Source organism: Suricata suricatta, chromosome 14 (assembly GCF_006229205.1).
Source record: "Suricata suricatta isolate VVHF042 chromosome 14, meerkat_22Aug2017_6uvM2_HiC, whole genome shotgun sequence".
In the NCBI taxonomy this organism is placed as follows: domain Eukaryota; kingdom Metazoa; phylum Chordata; class Mammalia; order Carnivora; family Herpestidae; genus Suricata; species Suricata suricatta.
Window position 1 is genome coordinate 43,826,858 of NC_043713.1, and position 22,849 is coordinate 43,849,706.

Consider the following 22,849-nt stretch of genomic DNA (forward strand, 5'->3'; position numbering starts at 1 on the left):
ACATTTTTTTTCCTTTTAAAAATTGTTTTTTAAAACTTTCAGGAGTACTAAGTGCTCTGTGTCATAAAGCATGATAGAATAAAAACAAAAATAAAAACTGCCTAGAACATCATTACTTAATCCTAACCCCTCCTGATATCTTGATAGTAATTCCAGAATTTTTTATGGCACATACACATATCTTTGAAAACTAGCCTTTCCCGGTGGAACTGTTACAGAACCTGCTTTTCCACTTGAGTGCTATGGTTTTAATTTTTTTTTTTTATTAGTTAACATTCAGAGGTACCTGATGGCTCAGTTCAGTGTCTGACTCTTGATTTTGGCTCAGGTCATGATCTCACGGTTCCTGGGATTGAGCCCCACATCGGGCTCTGTGCTGACAGTGCAGAGTCTGCTTGGGATTCTCTCTCCTCTCTGCCCACAAGCACATGCTCGCTCTCTCAAAATAAACATTAAAAAAATAAAAATAATTAGTAACATCCAAGGTTGAGCTGTAATGTGTATTTTAAAATGCTCTTATGCTTTAAATGCTTTTAAAAATATCTAAGAAACCTAATTTAAAAAATAATTCAGTCATAATAAGCACAGCAAAATTCTATCAAAATATTCTCTCCCTCTCTCTCTCTCTCTCTCTCTCTCTCTCTCTCTCTCTCTCTTTTTCCCCCAAGTTCACTTTCCTTTTAGGGGGAAAAACAAAGCAGGGAAATTTTGGCAAGCAGTGGTTATTTTCATGGTCCCGGCTCAGTAAGTTAATAAGGGAGCTTCTCAGATACATGTTTCATTTGAAAAAGAAAAAAACAAGGAGGCACGTTGAGGGCATGCACCGCATGTCTGGCAGGGATTGGGCATTGAAATAGATGAACATTAGGAGCCCCTCCTGTTGGCCGGCGGCAAGAAGAGTCACGTTTTGCTGTTTCAGATTAGGAAGCAATTGCAGATTAATTTAACACAGTTGCTAGTCATTTTGAAACCACTTTGAAGCATCCTATTTTTGATTTCTGGTTTTTTTTTAAATCTGTGAAATTAAGATTTTTGATCTGAAAAGGAAAATCAGTACAGTTCAGTTGCCATTTCATTTTATGAACATGCTGTGGTGATTTCATTCTCCATTTCCTTTCATTCACTTGCCCACAGCACACAACTAGCATCTTGTGCTCTGTCCTGGTTCCTCCACAGTATAATCCTTTCATCAGTGTCAACTTCTGTCTTTTTCACCCATGGATCTTACCTCCTCTGTACTTCTCCGTCGGACCATAGACGTCTCCTCTGTACATCTGGCCCACCGCTCTGTGAGATTTCGTTTTTCAAATGCAGAAGGAAAGAACCTTCCTTCGCCCTTCTCAGTGCCTCTGTGTGAGGGTGTTGTATGCCCTCACAGACATGTCCCTGTCTTAGAGATGAGGAAACTGAGGTCTGATAGGTTTGGAAACTTCTCCAAGGTCACACCAAGAGTAAGACTGAGCAGAAAGCAGGTCTCCAGATTCCAAAACCAAGGCTCTATCTCCTGTGTCTGTAGGGTGTAAGGGTAACTTTTCCAGCTGTATAACATTTTGAAAGTTGTCTTACCTTAAAAACATGTTTTTCTCTACTATTTTAGGTAGGAATCTTTCTTCAGTATATTCTATACTTTCCAGTCTAAGCTAGGGGTTTGATTTAGGGATGGTGTCATTTTGGATGATTTTTAGAAGTAGCTATTGTCTTATAGGCTAGAAAACCAATGACTACGCCTGTGATAAATGCATGAATTAAGAGTAAGTAGGTTTTGTGAGTTTGAAGGGGGCTCCTATGATAATGTGAATGGAAGATTTGATGTCAAATTTGGAGGGTCAGAAGGCTTTTGGGCCTAATTCTCAGGTGTCTTCAGAGATTGACAGAAACTGTCCTTTAAATAAGTTACGTATACGATACTCACTGATTTTAAAGCACTGGTGCATTTTTTGTTTGTTTTGTTTCTGTTTCTTAACTCACGTGAAATTACAAGATTTGTTTTTCTCCCTTCAGGGTTGTTCTCCTATTTAGTTAGAGTCAGTAGAGGCCATAGAGCTTGAACATGGTAGGAACCCAATAAATATTTCTTGAATGAATGAAGATACAAATGAGATCTCTCACAAAAGACATTTACCTTATGGTTGAGAATCTTGTTATATCATTAAGTAACTATGGTCAGTAAACTGATGTTTTCTATAAGAACCATTATGGTGAGTCCAATGGGATTGTGTCAGTTCTAAAATAACACTCTGGGAGCGCCTGGGTGGCTCCGTCGGTTAAGCGTCTGGCTTTGGCTCAGGTCATGATCTCACGGTTCATGGGTTTGAGCCCTGTGTCAGGCTCTGTGCTCCTCAGAGCCTGGAGCCTGTCTTCAGATTCTGTGTCTCCCTCTCTCTCTGCCCCTCCCCTGCTCACGCTTTCTCTCTCTCTCAAAAATAAATAAAAACATTAAAAAAATAACACTCTGAAGACAGCTACAGATTTCCATCCTGGGAACTGGCAACATGCATGCTTAAGATATGTTGAGTACAGTTTGTGTACCCTAAATTGTTGGCCAACTATCAGAAAATAGAATTTGAAAACACTCCAGTCTCCAGGCATTCCATATAATATAGATGCTACTTGAGTGTGTGTGTGTGTGTGTGTGTGTGTGTGTGTGTGTATACGCATGCGCAAGAGAGAGAGAGAGAGAAAGAGAGAGAGAGAGACAGACGCAGAGAGAGAGATTAAACCCAGGTTGAAATTTGTGGAAAAGTTACTATGTGTGCTAAATTCCTTCACTCCTGTATTGAATGTTATGAATTACAATATCAAATAATATAGGTAAGTATTTTACTATTGACGTGCTTTTCTGAAAATATCCCTAAGACACCTGTTTCTTTTCCCAGTGCAAGAGGTGGTATAGTCCAACTTGATAGTGAAACATGACATAAGACAGGGGCATACATTTTTAACAAGTCAGTCATTCAAACTTTCAGCTTAAACTTCAGCTCATTTGTTCCAGGCGGTGCCCCTGGGGCTCCTGTTTGAACAGCACACAGCGAGGTTAGATTTAGAAGGCAAATTTTTCATTAGCTTCTTTTGAAGGATGCCTGAAGTCAAATCCCTTGAAGGAGTCTCCTACCAAAAAGAATTATTGCTGCTCTGTTGGGTAGGTGAGGTGGAGGAGTAAGCTGAGGAAGCCTCAGACTGAGAGCAGCCAGGAAGTGGAAACTTTAAAGGTAAACTGATCAACATGCCTGGAAAATCTATACAGGATAGAAATGGAGAAAAGAGGAATTTGAAATAAAATTTCAGACGGCTGTTTCATGTTAGAGTACCATCGTCAGATTTGATTTATCCCAGAAGAGGAAATAATAAACATCTTTTTTTTGCTTTTAAAAAAGGTGATACTTCACAGAAATTTAGATGAGTATTTGAACAGCATGGTATTTTGATTGGAGTTTTTCCCAAGATCGTTTTCGGTTTATTTTCATTTTAAGGAGAACTTAGAGTAAAGTGAATGAATAAATCTTAAGTGTCCACGTGTGTACAACTGTGAAACGACCCAGATCACGATTTAGAACTTGTCTGGCTGGCCAGAGGGCTCGTTCTCTACCCGTCCCAGTCAGTAACCCCCCACAGGTGGCCAGCGTTCTGAGCTCTGTCTTCATGCATTCATTTTATGGTCCATAACGTCATGTGAGTGAATCATACAAGATATGCCATTGTGTCTGGTGCCTTTTCTCAGCGCTCTGTCCGAGAGAGCCGTAGATGTTGTGTTTTCCTCACTGTGTGGCTATTAATTTATTTTCATAAAACCAGTAGAAAGGGAGAAATAGTGCCGTGAAGTCATAAGCCATTTGTGTTCACTTCTGAAGTAACTCTGCTTCTCCATTTAAACGTGGCTGCGGGGCACCTGGCTGGCTCAGTCCGTACGGCATGCAACACTTGATCTTAGGATTTGTAAGTTCAAGCCCCACGTTGGGTGTAGAGATTCTTAAAAAAAAAAAAAAATCTTATAAAAAAATAAACATGGCTGATACATTCAGGTCTGTCATGATTTGGGCTTCCATATATTAAGAAATATTCAAGCAAGGTCTACAGTACCGTCTGGTGGGACAGCCCCTAGCGATGTGTGGCTGTGTGCATTACAGTTTAAATTCATCAAAATAAACACTTAAAATCCTGATTTTTCAGCTCCACTAGCCATCCTTAAAATGCTCAAATAGCCACATGTAGCTAGTGGCCACCCTACCAAATGGATCTAGAACATTTCTATTCTTGTGGAAAGTTATGGAAAGTTGGACAGCCGGCTATTGGCAGACTTCCTCTTTCCTTTCCCCTTTTCCAGACATAAGAATGTTGTGGTGGGTTTTATTTGTATTTTTCATTGTAAGTTATCATTTAAATCTGTGGCTCTCTGGCCATCATCTTACAAGCTTCTCTTTCCTACATTGTCCCTCTAGACCTTGGGGGAGAAGAGAAGTGGGAGAATTCTCACAATATGCTATGCTTTTAATTTCTAGAAACTACCAGGTGCTCTCCTACTTCAGGGCCGTGGCAATACTGCTTGGCACCATCCTCCCAGCAACCCATTGTGTGGGTCTCAGCTTAGACCGTCTCCGGGGGCCTTCCCCATCCCCCCTCCCAGCCCCCAAGCCTAGGTTACAGTCCCCTTGATTCAGCTCCCACAGTAACATGCCTTTCCCTGCCTGGTAGCAGTTGCTTATTTCCTGGCTTCTGTCTCCCACCGAACAACAAGCCCGGTAAGGTTAGGGACCAGTGTGTCATGTTCCCTGTTGTATATCCACTTCTGGGTAGGGTGCCTGGCACTTAGGAGAGGTTAGTAAATATCATAGAAGGAGGGAACAATGGGCTGCACAAGGAAGGGCCATTAACCAGGTAGCTTAATGTTAGGGTTCCTCTCTCCTAGGTAGTCTTTTCCAGTTGGGAGCTTATCAGAGACAGCTTTGTGTCTGGGCACCTTGCAGAACGCTGAGCTCTTTCTTCAGAAGTGATGATGGCGTGGCCAAGACATTTGCACCCTTTGTGGTTAACATTTTCGGTTTGCCTTTCATCGAAAATAATTCTAAGAGATATTCAAGCTGAGATGATGATGAGTGAGCAAAGGGAAAGGCAGATGGGGAAGCAGAGCTGAAAAAATGGTCGTAATATGGTAGAACATTCTGCATCTGTCAGCAGGCAGCTGTTCTTGGCATCCCCAGCGCCGACTCACCGAGCCAGATGACCTCACGGGGGGTATTCGGTCAGCATAGGTACCAGAAACCCCAACTCAAACTTGCTTTAAAAAGAAAGAGACTTATTTTCCCAAGTAATAGGAAATCTGAAGATAGGCTCAGAGTGGGTCACTTTGGTGTGCCAGCAATGTCAGCGCGAACCCAGTTCTTTCCAACTCAGCATGGCCACGCTGGGCAAGGCCCGTGGGGACATGGCGGCTGCAGGTACAGGCCTCCCATCTGGGCCTCGGTGTCTAGAGAAAGAAGAGAAAGCCGTTGGCAAGGGAAGGGGTTGCGGAATATGTGAGTGGAAGCATCTGGAGTAGCTGCAATAGCTCCTGAGTTTCTGCTGGAAACGCCAAGACCCCCGGCCCCAAATACCCTCTTCCCCCTTCCCAGCCTATGCATTTTACAAGTTCTTTCAGTCTGCACCCCGTGCAGAAAGTAGTGAGTGATAACCCTCCGCGCTGTTAGCAAATATCAGGTCATGCCTCAGAAGTCATCTCGCGGGGCCACCCCCAGACCAGGGAAGGTTCCCAGAATGGAGAAGGACAGCAGAGGAGCCACGTCAGGGGGCTCCCCGAAGACCAGTTCTGAAACGTGAGAGCCTTGCCGGAGTCGGCCTGAGCGCCGTGGCCACGAAACCCCCTCCTGGCCCTGAAGGCTTAGTCCCCCGCCCCCTGCCGCCACTGAAGAAACACCGGCTTAATTTAAATTCAGCAATATCCATACATTCATGATTTACAGTGTAAATGGTATATATTCTGGGAAATCTGGAATCCTTCAACCGATCGGTTATGCTTTAATTGTTTTTCCTCCTTCTTCTGTAGACCTCACAGTGTTGGAGCTGTGCTGAATGAGGTCACAGTCTAACTACAGTATTAACCCTGCAAATCTGTTCATTTTCGCCTGAGCACCCTCAAGGCAGGATCCAGAATGTGTCCAATTGAAAAACTATTACAGACGCTGCAGTCTGTGATGGGATGAATTGTAACAGGGCGGGGGGGGTCTTTAGCCAGGTAGGAAATGTCTCTCAAAAGCAGAGGTGACGTGATTGCATTTTTAAAAGAACAGTGTCGTTCCGTCTCACTCACGTTTTCAAATGCAACTTTTAATACTTTCAAATCTTCACTGTTTCAGATTTTCTACCAACCGTGTCTCTCTTAATTTCCCCCCATCCACTACCTTCAATTTCTCTTCTCTGTGTGCTACAAACATCCTCCCGTGTATTTTTAGTATATTTTGCATTTACTGGTGAGGAGCGTATGAAGAATAATAGAGCGAACACTCGTGAACCGACCACCCCATTTAAGAAATGAAACAGTAGCTCTTTTCCTGTGACTGTTTCTGGGCCCTGCTTAATTCAGCATGGAGAAAAGCAGAACACAGATGGTCAGCATTTTGTGCAGAGGCTCAGTTGCCGCCCCATTCATGGAAGCCATGGAGTTCTAGAAAGTCTGTGCAGTCGCGGTCTTCCCTAGCCATGTGGTTAATGCTAAGGGGTCTAACAGTTGTGCCCCAGGTAACTCCTAAAGCTGTTTCAGATCATAAAATCTATGATGTTTTGCAAATTTATATTTTATCATGCTGGGTTTTATGCACAAAAACTAGATGACTTCCCCTTTATAATCTCCATCAAAGGCATTTTTCAACATCCCTTTATTATGCCTTATCACTGGCTTTGCTACACATTGTTTGCATGTCTGAAAACAATCTCTGGCAAAATTATAAATCCGAGAGTATTGTTGTGGCGTTAGCCATGCAGAACCGAGGGATAAATGCTATTTTAACTTATTCAATTGTAGACTCTAAATATTTGACCCCTTCATTCAGTGCCAGAGACCTGACTTGACTTGTCTGTGGTTTGGGCCCTAATTTAAGAGAGTAATTGACCATGTTTGGATAGTGTTTGAAATATTTATATCAATTGTATCCATGAAAAGGATGTAATATTTTATTTCCTCAAGAGTACAGTTCCTTCAGCATGTTCTCACTGCCCCCGTGTGATGTCCTCTGTCTGCTCTGTTTGCTCACATTGTACCTTTTAAAAAGTTTTTTTTTTAATGTTTATTTATTTTTGAGAGAAAGAGGGGGGGACAGAGTGTAAGTGGGGGAGGGGCAGAGGGAGAGAGAGACACAGAATCCGAAGCAGGTTCCAGGCTCCGAGCTGTCAGCCCACAGCCCGACACGGGGCTCGAACTAGTGAACCGCAAGATCATGACCTGAGCCGAAGTCAGAGGCTTAACCGACTGAGCCCCCTCACATTGTACCTTTCTTCTTGGGAGCTAGATCTCTTCAAGAAGTCTGGCATAGAGAAGAGCAACTTGCTTGAGTCCCAAGCACATACTGACCGCTGAAGGGTACAGTCTTTTCCGTGTCCCCAGACCCACAGTCTCATAGAGAGAGAAGCAGAAAACAAATGGGTAGATTGTGTGTTGATTGTTTTTTAATCTCTTGACTGATGAACTTGGGATGCCTGTTGACAAGATTGCTTGAGAATGTGTGCTGATGGCCAGTCTAGTCATACCCTCATTTTCCTGATTTAGAAAATTGAAATCGAGGAAAACATAGTTGCAGAACACAAGTGCCGAAACATCTGTATTTATCCCAACTGCATAGCAGTAAGGAAGTTTCCAAAGAGAAGCATACATATTTTATTTAGATGTGGATTGTTTTAAGTGTTGATTGTCTTTTCATCTGGAATGAGGGGTGGCAAGAACTCATTAGTAAAATATGCCGTCATTGAGCTCAGGACCATCTGAACTGAACATTAGTTCGGCTCCTTGATTCGGAGCTTGGGAAGTTTTCCTTTTCTTCGTTACAGATTTTGTTCTTCGAATATTCACTACAGTAAGAGCGAGAGCTTGCTGATGTTTCAAGATTTTATTACCGAATGAATATCAACACTAGTTGCTGGCTTATTCTTTATGATGGATGTGTTTCCTTTCTCTCTACGGAAAACCTGGCTAAACTTGCTTATCTCTCTGTAGGACAGTCGGCCCAATATGTCAAGACCTCTGATCACTAGATCTCCTGCATCTCCACTGAACAACCAAGGCATTCCTACTCCAGCACAGCTCACAAAATCCAATGCGCCCGTCCACATCGATGTGGGCGGCCACATGTACACCAGCAGCCTGGCCACCCTCACCAAATACCCCGAATCAAGGTAATCGGACAAAACGGGAAAGTCACACTCGGAAGTGCATGTATTTGATGATCTAACTGTTTTTCCTTTGCCCAGCTCAGCAGCGTGGACTTACCGGGGCCAGGGTTAGAGCGTGAGGGTGCCGTGTGGGCCACCCTGCTACCGAGGCCGCTCTTGGACGTGGCTGTCAGTCTTGTCCGGATCAGGGCTCAACCCACCAGCTGAATCAGGTTCACGTAGGCATTGTCACTCGAGAATGGAGTTCTAGGATGTCTGCCCTGCACGGATCTTCAGGGTTCTCACTGTGATACAAAAGAACGGATGATTTCTATTGCTACCGGCTTTCCTTCTGTCCTTTCCTGAAACACTTCCTTATCAGTTCTTAAGAATTTTCTAGGAGATCATTTGGCACACCAACTTGTGAACTAGCGAGTAAAAAAATGAGAGACTTTTATCAGTGGGGCAGTGTATTTGCAACACAATGCAAAAGTCCAGGAATCCAAGATAGCCTTGTTTAAAAAAGAAAAAAAAAGGCCAGTGGGACTTCTGAGCATTCAAGGCAGATAATAAATATAGAAAGTGTGTGAGGAGGGAGTGCAGTTTACAAATACCCACGACACACTTCTGTAATGAGACGTCCCCTCCCGTGTCCCCACCCGCCCGTTTCTAAAGGAGTTCCAAGGAAATCATTCGCTTTGTTCTCGTCCCCTGGACAGCCCTCCGGCTCTGTGTAGATTTGGGGGCTGTGCCTGGATCCTATAAGGACCTACCCATAGGTAGGAGGGAGGCAGGAGCTCACGGGGGCTCAAGTCAGGAAAAAGAGAGTTTCCCTCCTTGGTTTTGTTCTTATGAAATGGAAACACACCACTTGAGCTTCAGAAGGGCGCTGATTGCGTTTTTAAGATCTTCTTACAGAGGGACAGATAGTCGGTAGCTTACAGCCCGAACAGTGAGTGCCGACACAGAAATCCCTGTGTCTCCTTAACTGCATGAAGCCCAGATTTTTTGTTTTTGTTTTTTTAATTCTCACTCTGCTACCTGATATTTTATGGAAGAATGTGAAGGTTCAGAAGAAAGATAAAATTTTCTCTCTCAGTTTCCAGATTGAATTTCTGCAAAGTGAAATGATTTTTAAAAAACAGATGACCATAATTCAGTGACCAAAAAGCTTTATATTTTTAAATGGAATGATTATATTTGATTAGTATTATTGAGCCCCTGTGTTCCCTAAGTGCATTGTGACAGGTGCTACAAGATCATGCTACATGATGGCTGTATTTCTCAAGAATATTCGTCATATAAGTAAGGTTTCTTTAAAAAATAAAATACATATTTCCATTCCTTTTAATCTCATACCAGAATCAACAAAAGACAATCACCATGCCTCTTCAGATGAGCACTTAATTCTAGGGGGCAAGCCACAGAACACCCAGGAGCCAAAAAGCAGATCCTTCGCTGTAGCACATTTCACTGATATGATCTGATCTGATGGCTTTTTGTTTCATTGAGTCCAATTTTTAAACTCTGATCCGGGCAAGAAGTTTACAATGACCCCTCGTGCATATGACATAAGTAGGAGGTTTTCTCTGCAGCTGCGGAGTCTCTTCCTAGTTAAAGCCACGCGGGGGGTTGGCACCCGTGAAAGTCCCTGGTATCACTTAGCCTGTTGCAAGGGTAGAAGGCAGAAATGGGTCAGAGGCTCGGTTTATTCAGTTCCTCTAAAGACCTCGAATAGTGTCTCATCGGAGAGCCGTGCTCTGGGCACCTTCCAAGAGTCTACTTCCAGTCCCTCGGAGTCCACACCCTGACACAGGCATCATGTCCCATGATCTCAGTGGTCTGGATATACTCTCTCCTGGGGCAGCCACTAGCCCCGTGTGGCACTTGAGCACTTGAAATGTGTCTGGTCCAAATCAGAATGTCCTGTAAGTGTGACCATACACTGCACTATAAAGAATTAGTACCGACCAAAAAAAGTAAAATATTGCATGCAGTCTCTCCTTTGCTGTCCTACCCACCATTCCTTTGTTGTGTATTCAGTCAACTTCTAGCTCTTAAAAAAAAAATCTCAGTAGTTGTTTCATTATTGATTTCATGTTGGAATGAGAATATGCTAAATTAAAATATGTCATTAAAATTAATTTCACTTGTTTCCTATTACTCTTTCCACGTGGCTACTAGGAAACCCCAAGTTACATACGTGTCCTGCTTTTTATGTCTGTTGGACAGTGCTAACCCATACACAGATTTTTTAAAAATCTAATCAAACCCACTTCTTCCCCAGCCTGATAACGTACATAAATCATAACTTGAATTTCTCCTTCACCAACTTAATTAGAAAAGTTGAGACTGTTTATCTTCCTTTTGTGACCTTCCCTACACATCCTTGCCACGCCTGGGCCACAGTATCGTGGGAGGGACATCAGAAATACTTCATGGCTCATTAGTCCCACGTTTAAATGCTGATGCTGCCGTTTAGGAGTTTGGCCATGGATCGGTCCAATTTCTAAACACCTATCTTCTCGTAAAATAGACACGGATAGGTCTTCTTGCAAGGTTATTGAGAGGATTAAATGTGCTTATGAAAAGCACGCCATGGCCCTGTGCCCAACACATAGTATTGCCTTTATACTTAATCTTCTGCCAAATCCAGCAATTGTTTCTTCTCCAACTGCCTTCCAAATGCCAAATACATCCCCTTCCTTCATTTCCGAGACCACAGAGACAGGCTCACTTTTGGTTTTTGGATTCTTGCCTGAATGGCTCAGGGGACCCCTCGCTTGCACCTTCTGGTCTTTTATCTTGATGCGCCTACCTGTCTCAGAACTGCTGAGCCGATCTAACATCATCTTGATTGTTAGGAGATATTTTTAAGCATGTGTTGAGTCACAGAATCAAGTCTTCTAAAGTGACGTCTGTGTCTGTTGCTTACACCTAAGGCAGATGATGCTGGTTTAGATCTTGAATTGATCGCTCTGCTCCCTCATGGAGTGTGTGTGTGTGTGTGTGTGTGTGTGTGTGTGTGCACGCGCATAATAATCCAGTGTTCATTTCAAGGCAGCAGTCCGTCTAAGGGGACCCATACATACCTTTTCATGGTCAAAGATACAAGGAAGAAAGAGTTTCATGCTTTTCTTAGACATGTCAGCTACTTCTTTGATCTTCTGGGAGAATCTCTTGCATATTGTCAACCCTTTGGGGATAAATCCTAGGAGATTAGGTTGCCCATGACCATAGAATTACAAATAACTCCAACTTGAGTTCTCTAGATGCTAGGGTACTTCAGACCCTTCTCCCACTATGGGAGCGTTCCCTGCCCCCTCACCCATCAGCACACCCTGGTTCCCTCGCTCACTCGCCTTTTCCTTGGTGTAGCCCAGAGGGGTGGATGGCTTTTCCCTTGGTTTTATTTTCTAGGATTTCAAGGGGAGACTTGTAGTGTAAAAGTCTTAATTTGTTTATAACAGGTGATCGTAAAAGACATAATGTCTTTCTACAAATTCAGAGGTTCTACAGAGAGCCTTTATTCCATTTCAAAATATTTTAGGTGACTTTTCATTCTGTCTCTATTTATCACCTTCTTGGCTAAAGACCACCCTTAGAATATCATCCCCAGAAAGTGGTACCATGGACCACACAGCCAGACATTAGAAGCACCTGGGAAGCATTCAAAGGCCATGCATGATCCTATCCTAGACCAATAAACTTGGAATCTCCACGATTTTCCTAAGAGGTCCTGACTTTCACCATCTGGCTTTGAACAACGCCAACATGGATGGTTCCTCCAAGTGAGCATAGGCTGCTCCCTCAAGGAATAGTTCATGCTATATCATGATGGCCATTCAAAGAAAATACCTTTTGATCTTTATTTCTGTGATTACCGAGGTTACCTGTCCCCCTGTGTGTGGGTACCCCTGTGCTTCGGTGTTTTGGGTCGGGGGAGGCTTGTAAGCCCTGAGTAGGGATTCGGTAAGCAAGATGACTTTTTACATTTTACAGCAGGGCTCCGCACACACATTGTTATTCACATTCATTGTCAGGTGGTTTCTAGCTAAAGGGACTGAAGGTTTCAAATTCACTGCAGTAGTGCATACATCAATGACGGGCCACGTCTTACCGATGTTTGTGTAAGATGAAGAGCAGCTCCTTGGAGGTGTCTATGAGACGACCCTGATCCACACCCCTCAGTGATCAAGGAGATAGATCCCTTGCAGAGTTGCTGATAAGTTTCCAGTTCCGGTTGCTATTCTGAATTATAATCACCAAGAAAAACACCCCCTTCAGCTCTGCAAGAATGGTACATCAAATAAGTAAAACAACAAAAAAGTCAAAAACTGTATCACTATCATGAAAAGATTTTTAATGGATTTATGAAGAAGATAGACTGTATCTTACCTGACCGTTTGCTAGCTTGATTGGTAAGTTGTAATTAACTAGACCGGGAGATGGGCCTCAGCCGTACTCTTGCTTTGGGCCCTGCAGATTTTAAGGACAGACCTGATCATATCTGATTTAAAAATCTAAGGCACCCATTATCAACATCATCGATAACAGCAAAGTCTAGGTATCTGAATAATTCGTCAAAAATAATTAAGATTGGTACCAAATTACATGGCCTCTTTAAAATCTCCTGCATTGCCCCTGAAATACCTTCATAGCTCTGTGTGTGTGTGTGTGTGTGTGTGTGTGTGTGTGTGTGTGTGTGTGTGATATTACAGAAACTTTCTTTGCTTTAGAAGACACAAGCCTGGGGGTGCCTGGGTGGCTCCATCGGTTGGGCATCCAACTTCGGCTCAGGTCACGATCTCACAGTTTATGGGTTCAAGCCCTACATCTGTCTCTGTGCAGACAGCTCGGAGCCTGGAGTCTGCTTCAGATTCTGTGTCTCCCTCTCTCTCTGCCCTACTCCAGTCATACTGTCTGTTTCTCTCAAAAATAAATAAAACATTTAAATTAAAAAAAAAAAGACACAAGTCTGAGTTCAAAGTTAGGTCCATTTCATCCTTTATTGTCACCTTGAACAAAATAGAAGCTCACTATTAATAGCAGCTATAGTGGTGGTTGTTCAAATGTGGACTTTTTAAAACCAAAACCGGGAAGTGGGCTGTTACTGCTGATGAGTGAAACCTATCAGGTGGTAATAAGGCAGGGTCTTAACGAAAAGAGAGCCCTTCAGCCAGTGACCCAGAGGTGAAAGACAAGATCTCCTGTTACAGTCCCCTGAGCCCTCGCTCTGACTGCCTGACAGAGCGGTTGTGTATTTTAAACCCAGCACATGAGTTGACTCCCACGTAAGTAGATTATGTGAAGTTGGTCTCTCCTAAATAGCAGCCGACTTACTAAGCACACTGGCCTATCTGAGTAATTGCAAAACTCAAGAGACTGGGCTTTCAGCCTCGTAGTCAACACCCATGGCCACCCAGGGGGTGTGTGCTTGGAGCTTTAGAATGGAGCTGCCAAACACGTGTGCTTTGCCAGCACCGCTCCGGCTGGCATGCCTCACTCTGGATGTGTTAGCCATTAAGGCACGTTCGTGTGCTGCTGCCCTGAGAGCAGTGTGGGATGAGCACAATATTAAGGGATCGGTATACACGCTCTCAGGACGGCTGAATTCTCATGTTTGGATTTCCGTGTAATTGCTGTGTGCCAGCCTAGGGAGTTTTCTGTAATCCTGCATTAGGGCTGGGGATTCTGTGCTGTAAGTCTGTGACTTCACGGTTCCAATTTCATGTGACAGGCCCTAGACTCCAGTCCAGCCCTGTCACCACGCAGGCCCGTGTTTCAGGATTCCAGCAGAAATGCCGAGAAATCAGTGCTTCCTCTTTGCCACACAGTTCACTGAGCTTTCTTTCAGAATTCTTGCAAGGCACCGAGTAAGAAGGCTTTTTATTATAACCTACTCTTTAGAGTAGCATGATTTAAATAGTTTTTAGGTTTGTTTATTTATTTTGACAGGCACACGAGTGGGGGAGGGGCAGAGAGAGGGAGCAAGAGAGTCTACACCATTAGTGCAGAGCCCAATACGGGGCTCGGACCCAGGAAGCCATGAGATCATGACTTGAGCCAAAACTGAGTTGGACACTTAACCAACTGATCTACCCAGTCACCACAGATCAGCATGATTTATAACGCAATGTTTAGCTCAAGTTTAAGAAAACTCACAGTGGGGCACCTGGGTGGCTTAGTAGGTTAAGCACTGGATTTGGGCTTGGGTCATGATCTCACAGTTCCCAGGTTCAAGCCCTGCATCAGCTCAGAGGATAGAGCCTGCTTTGGATTCTGTGTCTCCCTCTCTTTGCCCCTCCCATGCTTGTACTCTGCTCGCGCTTTCTCTCTCTCTCTCTCTCTCTCTCTCTCTCTGTCTCTGTCTCTCTCAAATTTTAAAACTCACAGAACAAGTTTTTTTGGGGGGGAGTGGAAGTCATCCTGAGGTAATATAGTACAGGTGGAAAGAGGGGGCACATCCCTGCCTTGAAAACACCTTGGAAATGCATGAATTGAGGACAGTGTCTAACCAGTGCTGAACAGTGCTGAGTGCTAAGATAGGTTGATCTCTTTAAAAAGGAACTCAGTTTATGGGGATTGGGGTGGGCAGGGATTGAAAACGAGATAAAGCGCCTGGCAAAGGGAAAATGGAAAGTTTCTCCGGGGTGTTAGGGGCGGTTTTCCTCTTCTCTGTTGTCATGCTATAATATTACTTTTCCAAAATTGCCCTTCAGTTGTATAGGCAAAGAGTGAAGGAAATCTGCTTCAAAAGAATTTAAAAAAATTTTTTTTAATGTTTATTTATTTTTGAGAGAGACCAAGCGAGCAGAGGAGGGTCAGAGAGAGACACAGAATCCAAAGTGGGCCCCAGGCTCCGAGCTGTCAGCACAGAGACCGACACGGCTCGAACCCACGAACCATGAGATCATGACCTGAGCTGAGGTCGGACGCTTAACCGACTGAGCCACCCAGGCACCTCAAAAGTCAAAAGACTTTTTTTTTTTTAAACTGGGAAACTGGATTTTCCCTTTAGTACCAAAAAGCCAGTAACCAACGCTACTGGCAGATTCAGCAGACTTCCTTGGCCACTTGGGAACAACACCAACCTGGCGTTCCCAGTGATCTAACTCATAAAGACTTGTCTTAGAGGATAACTCACAGAAAACGGGAGCCATGCTACAGTACCTGTAGTTTTTCCCTGTCATTTCCTTTCGTCCCCTGGAAGATTTCTTCTTTGCTCCTCCAGGGTGTGGGGCGCGAACCATCCAACAGAAGTCCTTGCTCTCTCGTGGTTCATGTGGGGGGGCAGGGAGGACAGATGCTAAGTCAACAGTCACTAAGTGGTACTCGGGTTGGTACCAAGAAAAGTAGTAAGAATTAACCACAGGACAAATACACCTGCTTCGGGATATAGTTTGCCCCCTGTGTTGAGCCGAAAGATAACTTTATTCCTACGTATTTACTTGTCTAAATTTTCAAGACGGTATCCAGTTGACATGTGAGTGTAGATCTAGAAGTAGGTTTTCGTCACTTCAGTGTGACAAGTCTCCCTGATGGAGGCCCAGTGTGCCTGCTCTGAGTTCTGTGATTCGTCTCCTGCAGCGTGATGTGCGGCAGATATGTGTGTTCATCCCTCGTCTCCGTGGGAGGGAGGTGCAGAGTGAGGTCTCCTCTCTGGGCCGTGGCCGCAGGACAGCTCCAGGCCAGGTCACCTGCAGATCACCGCGCGGGCCACCAAGTCTGGTACCGTTCCTGATGCATTCGCTTTCATTTTGCATTTGTTGGTCACTGAAATCACTGAAGTTAAAATAATAATAATAATGTGGGCAGAAGCCCTTTGGTGGCGTGCACTGGCAAGGAGGTGAGGGCCACCCTGCCGCCTCAGACCTGTCGTGGCGGCGTGCCTCAGAGAGCAGAGCAGGGAGGTGGGGACGAGCCCCAGGTATCCAGCATGAAACATCGCAGGGCCAGATTACGGATCATGTTCTTCTGAACTTCTCACTTGCCAGCAACTCAACCCTGGTTTAGAGAGAAACGCTGCCTCTGGAAAGCTCTTTCTCAGTTTTCTCCACCCTTGTATTCTTGTGCTTGGTACCGTGCCTGCCACAGAGTGGACGTTCAGGAGTTTGCCTGATCTGCGAATGACTGGCTGAAGTACTGCATACGGAGGCCAGGTCCTCGAAACAACGAAGGGCACGTAACCGAGTGAAGCTGTTCAGAACCGTCAGGGGTAAAGGTTCATTATCTGTGTTTCTCATCTAATGCGCCGCAGTAATCTTGGACTGTTATTTACCCAGTTTACAGATCAAAACACTGCAAGTCTGAGAGGTCAAGTGACTGACCACGGTGCTCGCTCTTACTCTGACTCCAGGCCCTTCGTGGCTTCCTCTTTTATAGCCTTGCTTCTCAACCCCAGGGGGCTGTTAGAGTCAGCGGAGCTCAAACACAGCTGGCCCTGCCCACAGCTGTCCTGGTTCCATGGTCTGGAGCAGGGCAGGGGACCTCCTGAGGTGTCCCCCGGCCAGCCTTGTAATCCTTCTCACCACCGTCTGGAACTATGTTCTAAGGTCGTGAGGCAAGAGGGCAGGTCATTCTGGAATAACTTGAAGTCACTTTAGTCTTAAGGTGGCCTTCACTCAACTCTCCGGGTGCTGGGTCACATTGGGACTTCATGGTGGGCCCAGTCCAACCGGAGCAGCAAAGACATACATGCCTTTTTCTTCAAGGCAGAGCCCAGAAGTCACCTGAAGGGAAAGAGCGAGGAGAAGGGAATAAATCAACCCAGTCAACAGCCAGGTGTCCGTGAACCAGCTGAACAGAGGCGGACGCCTGCCTTCAGAATGTGTCCCTGCAGCTGATCCCTCCTCCCTAATAACCCCCCTGCCCGGGTCAGAAGTGCAGACACCGGGCCCGGCCGCCTCTTGAGTGACCCGTATCCTGGGGCGTGAGGAGAGTCTGCGGTTGTCATCGCGTCAGGCAGCCTGCCCGCAGCGCAGGGCCCAGGCACAGGCCCGCGGGGAGGCAGGGTGGCGACGGTGGCCATACGGCAGGGGACAGGTCGTCACCGACAGACTTTCTTATTGATTCTGGCTTGATTCTTGGCACTCGGGACAACGATACTACTCCCTTTGGTACATCATCATAAATAATGTCATTGAGCAATGCCAAGGTCATTTTTGCTCTGCTTTTTATTGTATTTTCCTGTCTCCCCTGATCATACTTGAAAATTCTTTATACTAATAAACTCTCTGTTCTATGTACTTGTTAGAAAAGTTCATGGGTAGATAATTCATAGAAGACTGGTCTTCTTTCACGAGGTTACGGTCTACTGTGTCCTGAGAGCAATTCCATTAAAGGGCTTAGAGTTAACACTGTTCTTTCACACAATCCAGCTTGTGAGTCTCCTATGCCTTTGACTCCTCAAACATGTAGTTTCTAAACAAAAAAATACCTTGTTTCTGTCCGTCACGTCACCGATTCTGGTGGAGTGCTTCATTTGAGACCTTCTTCATTGCAAATGAGGACCAACATTGAAACGTTTTGGGTTAATTTCCAGAAGACGAACTGCATTTTGGTCACGTAGAGAGAGCTCTGCGGGCAGGAGTATTACACCCTGCAGCATTACTCTGTGTTCACCGTCTTCCCAGGCCGCCATGATCCACCTCACAGAGAAGTGGAATCTCTTTGTGGTCAGAAAGGAGACACCCTTGTGTTAGGACTCCTCACCCATGAGGTTTCTATGCTGTTATGTGTTTGTGGCCGAAATAAAACAATGCAAGTTATTCTCATGTTGAGGGGAGTCTTCTTTATTAAACCACGGCAGAAAAATAAATGTTTTCCCCATAACTTCCAAGCGGAAGCATGTATGATTCAAAACCAAAGTCCTTGATGTTGTAACTTGCATTCGAACTTTGAGAACTTTAAAAATAATAGGGGCACCTGGGTGGCTCCATCAGTTAAGCATCTGACTTCAGCTCATGATCTTCAGGTCATGATCTCATAGCTCGTGAGTTCGAGCCCCAGTTGGGCTCCATGCTGACAGCTCAGAGCCTGGAGCCTGCTTCAGATTCTGTGTCTCCCTCTTGCTCTCTGCCCCTCTGTGACTTGTCTCTTTCTCTCTCTCTCAAAAATAAATAAACATTAAAAAATAATAATACTAAACCTCAGAAAGTCTTGCCAAAGGATTCTTTATGGGTCCACTGAGGACGCAAATGCCCTCTGCTGAAACCTGACTATGTTAGTCGACGAGTCGGCTCTACTGTATCTGCCAGTTTGTTCTATTATCATTATATAAATAACCCATCAAAATGTCATTTCTTTTCTGTAAAAAAATGCAGGATTTATAGCTTCAGCTAGATGGATTATCAATATTCTGCCCCTGAAAGATTGCTCTAAGGATGCTTGGAGATAGAAAGTAGCAATAATTGGTCCCTAAAGGAGCAAGCTGAAGTGGGTGCATAATGCCTTGCACGGCGGCCTTCTGCGTGTGCCCGGGGTGGCCCCGGTGGAAGAAGGAAGGGAGTGTGAGCAGCAGGGGGTGGAGAAATCGGTTGTGATCTTACAACAGTATGTGTGTCGTGTATTCATATTGCAGAGACAGACACAGAAGAACTCCAGTCTGGTGGCAATCCCATCTGCAAAGGAAAATGTTAAAAAAAAAAAAATCCATGTCTCAGTCCCCCAATTATATTAGCTATTTGCTGGACCATCTGAATCTAATCAAGATACAGTGTCAGTAGAAATAACACTGTCACTGGGTAATGGCTTCCTGCCGCTACATAAATGCCATGTGTCAGTTTGCTTAGTAATGACATTGCCGCTTATCTTTTTTGGTGGTAATGATTATTTTTACTTCTGTGCAGTTTTTCTCATTGTGTTCTTCCCATATTCAGACGATAAATTACAGCTGTGCGTCTCAGCTAAGCACCACTTTCAAACAGCGGCAGACCTTGCCAGGCCCAGGGCTTCGTCCCTGGAAGGTGGATGTGAGCACGTCCAAACTTGCTTCCGCGATCTGAGCAGCATGTGTTCCAGAACTTGTGCCCAGCTTCATTAGACTTGTCAAAGCCCCTGCCATCCCTCCAAAAATCGATGTTTTTAAGAAACAGTTTAGAAGGCCCTGGGGGCTTTGAGAGCTTACCTAAAAAATGAAAACTCTTCTAGTCGCAAAGCAGTGCAGTCAATATTGAAGCCGCAAGGAAGGATCTTTTAGGTGTGTCCCACTGACCCATAATCTGAGGGGCCCTGAGGAAGGTATTTCATTAGCACATCGCCATCTTGATGAGACATTGCAGAAGGAACGAGGTGGCATGAAGGGTGGACTGCAGAGAACATTGTCGCACAGGTGATTGTGGACTGGAATAAAGACCGTCACCACCAAGCAGACCTAGGACTGTGTGAAACATGGGTAAAGTGCTCTTCTCCACCGTGGCTAGATGCCTGTGACAAGCACCAAGCAGAGATGGTACGCTTCGTATTTCCAAACGCACATTCTGCCGGGCTCTTGAAGAACCCGTTTGTATTCCTTTATGCGCGTTTCAAAACTCAGCCCGAGTATTGACTTGTAAAATGAGCCCCGGCTTCAGTGCCGCCCTCACTTGGGGACTTTCAGAGGATGAGAAGCAGGGCAGCAGCTGACTGCTCAACCCTTGTCAGCTTCTGTTTAAGAAGCATCTGAAAAGGAAGAGGAAAACGGAGAAAATTTTTTAGCCAGGAACTTCCATGTCTTTGAGCGTGTGGCAGGTTAGGGCTTGTTCCTGAGTTTTGTTGGAAGGGCCGGGGAGAAATAACAGAGAGAGAACACCTACTGCTCAGGTGCATATGGACCGGCGTGGTGCCCCTGGGTGAATTCTTGAACTATGATCAACCAGACCTGAGCCCCAGAAGGGCGGGGATGGTTACACAAGACGCACACACGCCCACAACCGCGCTTTGTTGGCCGTGGGTAGCCCAGGGCGGGATGCTGTCAGCGGCGTTCCTGGTTTCCCAACTGCACACGCCCGAGAGTGTTGTCTTTGAATCAGGAACTGGTGCAAACTTCATATTTTTCACGTGTCATTCGGACTTAGTGATCGTTTAAATAATCTTGCAACATTAACTCAACATCTTAATCTTCCCGGAGTAATAACCTCACTGGGCACATTGGCCTTGTGACTTAAAGAAGACATTGGGCCTTTTTTCTTTTCTTTTTTTTTTTTTTTAACAAAAAGGTAGTATGGACATTTTGTATTTTCTTTTACAATGTTTATATGCTTTCGAAGCTGTGTAAATAGGACTCTTGTCCAATTTGCAGCTTTCTTTCCTTCTGTACAGGTGTAACTCGCAGTCCTGAGGCTGAATCTCCCTTTGGCCTTGTCATCTGAAAGCCTACTTTCAGAAAGTGGTTTCAAGCTTCCTAGTCACTCAGAAGTTGTGCAGGGACAGAATGATCTGGTCATTTTCATTCATGCACCCACCTCACCATACTCTTTTTGTATGTTTATTTGTATGTTTTGTATGTTTGTTTAAGTTTATATGTTTTTGAGAGGTGGGGAGAGGCAGAGAGAGAGAGGGAGAATCCCAAGTAGGCTCTGCAGTGTCATCACAGAGCTCAACATGGGGCTCGAACCTGTGAACAATGAGATCATGACCTGAGCCAAAATCAAGAGTCAGATGCTCAATGAACTGAGCCACCCAGGCACCCCTTGTTCTTTTTTATGAAGCACTGTGTTAAGCCTCTAGCTTTTCACTTATGGGTACTAAGCAAAATATTGGAGTACTTCATTGTAAACTGCTGTTTTGCCGGCCCCATTACAAGTAGGAAAAATTGTTCAATTGAAAATGGAAACGACTGGCTTTGTCACAGTCCTCTGACAGTGGCATATAATTAATACGATGCTTTAAAAACCTTTTTTACATTTATTTATTTCTGAGAGACAGATCATGAGCAGGGGAGGGGCAGAGTGAGACGGACACACCGTTTCAGAAACAGGCTCCAGGCTCTGAACTGTCAGCACAGAGCCCCACGCAGGGCTCAAACTCACGAACGTGAAATCATGTCCTGAGCCGAAGTCGGAGGCTTAACCGACTGAGCCACCCAGGCGCCCCTAATACGATGCTTTTATTTGAAGTGACCACTAGGACGTATTGTAGGCCACCTCCAATAGTCTGGGACAATAAAACCCCAGAGGAAATGGGGACAGTTTCCCCTCCATATTCTGTTCTCACTGATAATCTTGAAGTGTGGCAGAGAGAGCGGGGCCACTGAGAGAACAGACTCACACAGGGAGGGGCCAAGTCCAGTCTATTTCTTAGGAGATGGATGCACAGATAGACGAATCTGGAATGTGTCGACATTCAGTAAGCACTAGTACAGTCGCTGGGGCTGCTGCTATTCAGAACCCTGGGAAGAAGACTAGTCCTTCAAAAACAGATTAAAATCAGTGGGAACACATGCAGAAGAGTTTGCTTGTATAACAAGAAACTGGAAACAAGAAAGTTGGACTGGAACTGCAAGCTGAATGAAGACTGGCAGGAGGTACCAGAGTGGGAAGGGGGCCGAATTTCCTGGGACAGACAGCCCCTGAGGGCCAGGGACTGCACCAAGCATGGGCTGGCCCTCAGTCCGCAGGGAAAAGCGCCTGCAGAGCTTGGCAGCCCTCCACAAGTTACCTGATGGCTCTGGCCTCCATGTCTCCATCAGTAAAATAAAAACATTCCTTGTACGCACGTCATGGAGTTGTTGTGAGGTTTAAATCAGATAATCCATAAAGTTTTTAGCAGCAGGTCTAAAAACTCAAAAAATGTTTGCTATTATGACATTTCTTTTCTCTGGATCGTAATTATTACTGTAAAAAGGAAAACACATTTTAGAAAAAAAGGGGTGTCAAAAATCCCTCCCAATATGGAACAGACTGTTGGCAGGAGGGCGGGGTGGGCTGTGGGGGCAGGCTCGTGTGCACGTGTGTGTGCTTGCCTGCCCAGGTAACAAGCAGGAGGAAACCTCAACAGAAACCGTGGAGCCGCAGATACCCCAGTGGGCTCCCGAAGGAGGCAGGCTGTGCTGGTCTGATTCTGGACTGATCTTAGAGAAATAGCCATTTGCTCTAGAAATCAGCTGCAAGAAAGCATTTGCTCAAACCAGAGAACAGGGCCAGGTGACTGTAAAGGTTTTCTTTCAGTTCCAGATGCACCACAGGATTTCACGTATAGGCAGAGTTGTGTCTTGGCCCAGCACACCATCGCCAGAGGACAGAAATCTGTCAGCCTCTCCGAAAGCATGCCAGGTGGGCACCACGCTCTGCCCGTGGCTCCGAGCTGGGGTCTGCGGTGCAGCTGCCTGACTGTGACTTCCGGCGCCCAGAAGCCGGCTACAGTGTCCTGGTCCATAAAAGGGGGGTGAAAATATCCACCTACTAGGCTTGCCTGTTGTAGGCCCTGAGTACCGTGTCCCGAACATAGTGAATACTCAGTAAGCGTAGTTCTTATTGGACATAAGAGTTCTTTATCGGACATAAGAGTTCTTATGCTC

The 22,849-nt window shown here is 45.1% G+C and overlaps 1 protein-coding gene across 1 annotated transcript in view; it reads left to right on the forward strand.

Annotated features, from left to right (window-relative positions):
• The window catches only part of KCTD1 (potassium channel tetramerization domain containing 1), an 89,907-nt gene that overhangs the window by 36,769 nt on the left and 30,289 nt on the right, over positions 1 to 22,849 (forward strand). Inside the window, exon 2 of the mRNA XM_029922570.1 lies at positions 8,198 to 8,376. Within this exon, the coding sequence (XP_029778430.1) occupies positions 8,213 to 8,376 (164 nt within the window). The 5' untranslated portion in view covers positions 8,198 to 8,212. The remainder of the gene's footprint in view (positions 1 to 8,197; positions 8,377 to 22,849) is intronic.